Source organism: Psammomys obesus, unplaced genomic scaffold (genome assembly GCF_907164565.1).
Source record: "Psammomys obesus unplaced genomic scaffold, mPsaObe1.curated_primary_1811, whole genome shotgun sequence".
NCBI lineage: Eukaryota > Metazoa > Chordata > Mammalia > Rodentia > Muridae > Psammomys > Psammomys obesus.
The window spans coordinates 11,852,901-11,860,139 of NW_026596131.1; the positions used below are offsets into that span (position 1 = coordinate 11,852,901).

At 52.6% G+C, this 7,239-nt stretch overlaps 1 protein-coding gene across 1 annotated transcript; it reads left to right on the forward strand.

Annotated features, from left to right (window-relative positions):
• The first annotated feature begins 4,329 nt into the window (after positions 1-4,329).
• Aanat (aralkylamine N-acetyltransferase) lies at positions 4,330-6,795 on the forward strand. The gene is made up of 3 exons (XM_055592510.1): positions 4,330-5,288; positions 5,509-5,663; positions 6,041-6,795. Exons 1-3 carry the CDS (start codon positions 5,135-5,137, stop codon positions 6,344-6,346), a joined length of 615 nt encoding a protein of 204 aa, XP_055448485.1. The 5' UTR covers positions 4,330-5,134; the 3' UTR covers positions 6,347-6,795.
• The last annotated feature ends 444 nt before the right edge of the window (positions 6,796-7,239 follow it).

Consider the following 7,239-nt stretch of genomic DNA (forward strand, 5'->3'; position numbering starts at 1 on the left):
AAAGAAAGAAAGAAAGAAAGAAAGAAAGAAAGAAAGAAAGAAAGAAAGAAAAGAGAAGGAGAAACCATCTAAAGATGGCTTTACTAATTAACAGCACAGAGGCCTGGGTTCAGTTCCCAGGACCCTCGATGAGGTTCACAGCTGCCTGCAGCTCCACTCCCAGGGAATCTGAGGGCACCTTCTGGCCTCTGGCCTCTGAGGGCACCAGGCATGTGTGGCACTTACATACATGCATGAAATGTACTCATACGCATAAATTTTTTATCCCAAATTTAAAAGAGATATATATATATTTGGCAGTCCTATACAAAAGCTTAGGTCAGTCAGGCCAATGTAGTCATAGTCTCTAGGGAGGAGGAGCCCCTAGAGTTGGGAGTTGCTTGGGTATTCTGAAGGGTCTTAGCGACATCTCATTCCACATGGCTGGGACTAGAAATGAAGACCCTCCCTGTTGATACTGAGGGCTCGAGCTACCATTTCAGGGCATCCTGACCTTTGATCATTGTACCCATTGTTAGCTCTAGGCTATTGGTTGCCCGGTAACCTATGATGTCATCATGTGTCGCCCGCCAGGTATGTGGCACGCACAAGCTGTAAAAGAACCAACCCGCCACTTTCTCTCTTACTCTCCTCCCTCTCTCTCTCTCCTTCTGTCTCGCTTTCTTTCCTGCCCCTCCCATCATGTCTCTCTCTCCTCCCCCTCTCTCCACCTCCAGCCAATAAATCTCTTTCATATAATACTTGTGTGTGTGTGTCATCATTTTAAAAGGAATGCTAACATTCCCATCAACCTAGGAAGCTTTCTCATTTCTCATTCTCCGTCTCTCTGTCTTCTCCTTCCTGTGTCTGACAGCATCTGCTGTGACTGAGGCTGCCCTTAAACTCACTATGTAGCTGAGGATGGCCTTGAACTCCTGATCCTGCTTCCTCCTCCTGTGTGCTGGGATCGAAGACCTGTGCTACCACACTGTAGAGGAATTTTAATTAAGAACATGGCTGTTCTGGCAAGAGATCACATCTAAAGACCTTCTTTGTGAATACAAACATGCCTTTGATCCAGGAGACAGAGGCAAGCAGATCTGAGTTCAAGGCCAGCCTGGTATCAGGTATAGAAAAGCTTAGGCCCAGGAGTGGTGGTAAATGCCTTTAATCCCAAACAATGAAAGTGAAGTTAGTTTGTAGAAGAAAACACCCATGTTTGAAAGTGATGTCTAATTGAGTGGCAGAAACAGTGATGAGAGAAAGACTTGACAGAACAGAGTTAGGCTAACTCTCGAGAAGAAAGAGAAAAGGGAAACTACTTAAGGGGCAGTGCAGAGAGGGCGAGGAGGCAGTTTTGCCAGACAGGAATGGGAAGACAGGTTGCAGAGAGAGAACTCACATAAAAACTGAATGAGCCACAGAATGAAAAGGAGCCAGAAGATTAGAAAAGATTGCTGGAGTTGGTTTGAGGCCAAGCAGAGCAATTCAGGGCCCTAGAGAAGAGCCGGATTAAACAAGTCAGCTGGGAGAGGAGTTTGAGCTAAAACAGCTGAGTTGAACCAGCCGGCCCAGAGCTCAGTAAGAACAAGAAAGGGTGAGCTTGTTAAGCAATAACTCTCAGAGGCTGAAAACGTTCTAGGCCTAGGTTAGATTGTACAGAGGCTAGAAGCTTCCAGAACTAGGCCTAGGCTAGCAGATGGAAGCAGCAAACCTCAAATACAACTGAACCAGGCAAATATAAGTTCCTTTTATACCACACCTAGTATATACAGTGCTGGGTAAGGAAAGCATTCTACCAGCTGAGCCCAGCCCCCACCTCAGTGGTGTGTTTTCTTCCTATTGGTCAGCAGAGACCCTAGCCATCACCTTCCCTCCCCTTCATGTCCCTCTCCTGCCTGGTGCAAGATGGGATTCCTCAGGTTAGCCATGTCTAATAATTGCCCTTTCTTTCCTGTTCCCAGAGTCACCGTTTTTAGAAGTGTTTTCCAGAAAGTAGCTGGCCACAAGGATGGTCAGTGAAAAGGGATGCAGACTCACCATAAAACTGTGGGCACCAACAGATGGTTGCAAATGGACACCAGAGGGTGCAATGGAGCCAGCAACTTAAGATGGAACACAGATGCCATGGGAACCCCCGGATGTTGGCAGGATGGGTGCTTAGCTGAGGTCCTGGCCGTGTTCCCCCACTAGCTCAAAGGCTAAGTCTAAGGAGGGCTTTCTGGCCAACCATGATAAGTCAGTTGAGGGTCTCCTTCAGGAGAAAAATGCAAGTGTCCGGGGAGCAGACAGTTGAGGCAACAACAGGAGCCTGTGGAGCATCAGACAACAGAGAGGGTCTCTGGGGGAAGAGGACCCCACAGATAGCCAAATGTGTGCATGATGCTGTGTGTGTGGAGGTTGGGACTGCAGTCCCTTGCGAGGATCGTTGGTTCTAGCAGGGGTACCCTCTGCTGGTGGCTCCAGGGAATGCACCACCCTCTCAGAACCTTGAGTGGACAGGATACAAAGAGCTACACTATCCTGGTGGAGCAGGGCGGCAGGTGGTAAAAGGAAGGGCAGGTCGGCCAGAGAAGAGCTGAGGGAGTCAGGATGAGGTATGAGTGGGAAGAAAAGGGAGAAACAAAGTTGTGTGAGGGACAGAGATTGCAGGTGCTGAAGGTCCCAGAGGTGGGGTGGTTAGAGCTGAGATGGCGGTCAGAGATCTTCGGAGTTTAAGAAAATGTTAAACATAACATACATATACACGGCTGCCATGTTCCTAAGGTCTTTCCCCCGGCTTTAGAGGCATGGGTGGCTGGTCCCCAGACAGCTGGGGACAGAGCAGGGATTACAGTCAGGCCCTCCCCACCTCCCGTCTTAGCTCTTCCTGCGGCCTAGGGCCTGAGTAATTCTTTCTGCGTCCGCTGTGGCACTACTGAGTGTCACTGCTGACGCCAGCTGCCCTCAGCAGGATGGGGCCAGGACCTGACTGCCAAGTCCTGCTGGCGTCACACTGCCTGCTGTAACACGGGAGGCAGGGCCAGGGGGATTAGACCTCTGAGCGCATCCCACGCTGCCAGGGGGATATATGCGCTTCAGCCTTGCAGACAGGAGTCTCAGGGTCCCCTGGTTTCTGCGCCCGTGACGGTCCCCAGGGTGACTGGCTCTGTGGTGGGGACTCCACACCTGACGCCTTCTTACGGTTCTGTCTGGTAAGTGCGTCTCATCATGGGTCTGTGTGTATGTATGGCGGTAAGTGGGTCCCATCAAGGTTCTTTGTGTGCGTGTATGTATGTATGTGTGTGTATGTATGTATCTATGTATGGTGGTAAGTGGGTTCATCAAGATTATTTGTGTGTGTGTATTAATGAATGTATCTATATGTATATGTGGTGCATGTATGTGTATGTGTGTGCGTGTATGGTGGTTAAGTGGGTCCCATCAAGGTTCTTTGTGTATTTGTACATATGTGTATGTATGTGTAATGTATGTATGTAGTGTATGTATATGTGTATATATGTATGTATGTATGGTCCTAAGTGGGTCCCATTGTGTTTGTATATGTGTATGTATGTGGTATGTGTATATGTGTGTGTGTATGTATGTATGTGTGTATGCGCACACATGTGAGTGGAGGCCGGAGGTGAGCTTTGGGTGTCGTTCCTCGGGAACTGCAGAAACTGTCCGCTTCATCTTTTGGGATAAGGTCTCTCACTGGTCTGAGAGCAGGCTGGGTTGGCTGAGGGCGCCAGCGGGCCCCGGGGATTTGCCCATCCATCCCTGCCTCTGCAGTGCTCGCTTCACAAATGCGGGCGATGGTCACTGCACTGGGTTCTTCATGTTTCCAGGATTATGCTTAGGTCCTCGTGCTTGAGCTAGCTCCATTGTCCATTAGAAAAAATCTCCATTCCATTTTATTACCATTTTATGTGCATGTGTGGGCGCACGCGTGTGGGAGTCAGAAGACAACTTGTGGGAGTCAGTTCTCTCCCTCTGGCATGTGGGTTCCTGGAGTCAGATGCAGGTCAGCAGGCTTGGCAGCAAGTCCCTTTACCCGCTGAGCCATCTCTCTGCACTCCCAGTGCTTTTGAAGGGGGTGGAGCCACCACTTCGTAGGGGTATCATAAGAAAGGGTATCACATGGGCGTGTCCTACGAGCCCAAGCTGACTAACAGGCATTCTTTCCTGGGTGTCCTCCATACCTGACCCCCACCTCAGACTCTCCAGTCTTAGGCTCTTTAACTATCTTATCCCCCATCTCCAGAGCATGACGTAGTCTGACGTCATCCAGGAGAGCGTGGGGCTCAGGCTCACATTGATTAAAGAGATTTTTCTCCTGGACTACAGCCTGAGCTGACCTGAAAAGCTCCTAGCCTTGGGAAGATAGATGCTCAGAGATTAACAGCGGGTATTACTCTCCTTCGGATGTGAGTTCAGTTCCCAGCACCCACTCTGGGCAGCTCACAGGTACCTTAGCTCCAGTTCCAGGAGATCCAACACCTCTGGCCTCTGTGTACACACAGATACACAGACATGTGTGTTTCCCTTAAAAAAACAAAAACAAAACAGCAACAACAAAAAGCCTCCTGGCAAGCTGGGCGTGGTGGCACACACCTGTGATCCCAGCACTCTGGGAGGCAGAGGCAGGTGGATTGCTGTAAATTTGAGGCCAGCCTGGTCTACACAGTGAGTCCAAGAGAGTCAAGCCTGCACAGAGAAACCTGTCTCGAAAAACAAAACAAAACAAAACCAACCAACCAAAAACCTGTCTCTATTCTCTTACTCAGAAGACAAGAAGCCTCCCTGTGGGTCAGACAAACCATGTGACTGGCAGTGTGGGAGGCCCGGGAGCCTGCCCACAGACGAGGTAGAAGAGGCTGGAGAGTCATGCCCCCTTGCTCTACTGTCCTCCTGTGCTGTCCAGTCTTCCAAGGCTCAGACCCCTGGGGCTCTGAACAATTGCTCTAAGTGACCTCTAGCTTTTGAGTGAAAATGAGGAGATAACACAAACAGGGCAAGTTCCCAGAATCTGCCTTGAGGCCCAAGAACCTAGGGACTGGCTCTACCCCTTGCCACACACACCCCATGGCTGACTGGCATTCTTGTCTCTTCTGTGACAGGTGCTTCTGAAGCTGGGGAATCCCAGGGAGGGTTCAGTGACCACACGTCCATCATGGGCCTGCGCTCCCTGAAACCCGAGGCCCTGAAGCTGCCACCTGGGACCTCAGATCTCCTGGGCTGCCAGCGTCGCCACACACTCCCTGCCAGTGAGTTCCGCTGCCTGGTCCCCGAGGACGCCGTCAGTGTGTTTGAGATCGAGCGCGAAGGTGAGCGGCTCTGGGCTGGCTCCTGCCTTTGGGGGTTAAATTTGAGACCACACACACACACACACATACACACGTGGGGGGTGGTTACTCTAGAGCAGGAGGCAACAGCCCAGAGTCACACGTTTCTCTAGAGCGGTTGGGGGGAGGTCATCTGAGTGGCCACCTCTGTACACGATGGGCAAGTGGCACAGCCATCATTCACCCTTGCCTTCTGCCGCAGCCTTCATCTCCGTCTCGGGCACCTGTCCCCTCCACCTGGATGAGATCCGGCATTTCCTAACCCTGTGTCCAGAGCTGTCGCTGGGCTGGTTTGAGGAGGGCCGCCTTGTGGCCTTCATCATCGGCTCACTTTGGGACCAGGAGAGACTTACTCAGGTGAGGGCAGGCTGAGTCCTCAGAGGCGGAATTCTCCTCCAGAAGCAGGGAGTGAGTCCAAGCAGCAGCACGACCCCTCCCAAGCCCCCCTCTGCCCAGCCTCCCAGAGCAGTGGTTTCCAACCTTCCCAACACTGCGACCCTTAATGCGGCTCCTCACATGGTGGCGATGGCCAACTGTAAAATGATTTCATTGCTACCTCAATTCAGTAGCTGTGTTTTCTGATGGGCTTAGGTGACCCCTGTGAAACAGTAGTTCTAAAGGGTCGGTACTCCTGGTACTCAGGACACCCTCCCTTCCTTGTGGTCTGGGTTGGATTTGGGGGAACAGGTATCAGCAGAAATAACCCGGACATCTGTCCCTTGCCACCACCCCAGGAGTCGCTGACGCAGCACAGGCCTGGAGGCCGCACGGCCCACCTCCACGTCCTGGCGGTGCACTGCACCTTCCGGCAGCAGGGCAAAGGCCCTGTCCTGCTGTGGCGATACCTTCAACACCTGGGCAGTCAGCCGGCTGTGCGCCGGGCTGTGCTCATGTGCGAGGACGCACTGGTGCCCTTCTACGAGAAATTTGGCTTCCAGGCTGTGGGCCCGTGTGCCGTCACCGTGGGCTCCCTCGCCTTCACCGAGCTACAGTGTTCCTTGCGGTGCCACGCCTTCCTGCGTAGGAACAGTGGCTGCTGACCGGAGCTGCCTACTTGGCCGTGGAGAAGGTCGGAGCAGCAGGCTGGGGCAGGGGAGCTCCTGCCCAACTCCCATGCCACTCCCTTTTCTGCCTGGTACCCACCCAAGCAGAGCTGGCTAGCGTGAAGGGAGAGAGCAGTTCCCAACTAGAGCAGAGGGGTAAGGGTCAGTAAGAGGCCAGGAGGTGGCTTCACTCTAGCGCAGGCTGCTGTCTGCCCCCAGAGGACCTCTTGCAGAGGAGGGACCATGAACGGTGGCAACCTTGGGGGAAAGATCTGCTGGAGGGCCACAGGGCCACGCCTCACTGCGCCTGAGCACCAGTGTGGCAGCCCACCTGCCTCCCAAGGCCCCTCCCCTTCTAGTCTGATCCCCCCCACCAGCCCTGGCACCTCTGCCCACTAATAAAGCAGCTATGCCCCGTGGCTGTGGTTTGTGGGTGTGTGGCGGGTCTTCTGAGTGAGCTGACTGCAGCAAGCTGACAGAGCAAACGAACACCTGACCTCCCCCCCCCCCGAAGGACCACCTCTGGCGGAATAGGCCATTCCTGCTGACGGTCAGCCTCTGACTCCCTGGAACAAAGGCAGAGCAGCCGGGGTTGAGAGCTTCTGGCCCTACCTGTAACCCAGTCCCCTGGTCCTTGGGGGCCTTGCTGTGATCTCATCTCAATCTGGTTCCTGGTTCAACTAAACACCAGAGAAATCCCAGGTTTTCCAGTCTGCCGTCACACCCACAAGTTTTTTCTACTTAAATTAAGAAAAAAGGGGTTGAGAGATGGCTCAGTTTAATAGCGTTGACTGTTCTTCCAAAGGTCCTGAGTTCAATTCCCAGCAACCACATGGTGGCTCACAAACATCTATAATGAGATCTGGAGCCCTCTTCTGGTGTGCAGGCTA

Excerpts from the sequence above, each read along its gene's own strand:
- Aanat (XM_055592510.1), top strand. The coding sequence starts at position 5,135 with ATGGGCCTGCGCTCCCTGAAACCCGAGGCCCTGAAGCTGCCACCTGGG. Across the intron at positions 5,289-5,508 it reads GTTTGAGATCGAGCGCGAAG|CCTTCATCTCCGTCTCGGGC; the intron begins GTGAGCGGCTCT and ends CTTCTGCCGCAG. Across the intron at positions 5,664-6,040 it reads ACCAGGAGAGACTTACTCAG|GAGTCGCTGACGCAGCACAG; the intron begins GTGAGGGCAGGC and ends CCACCACCCCAG.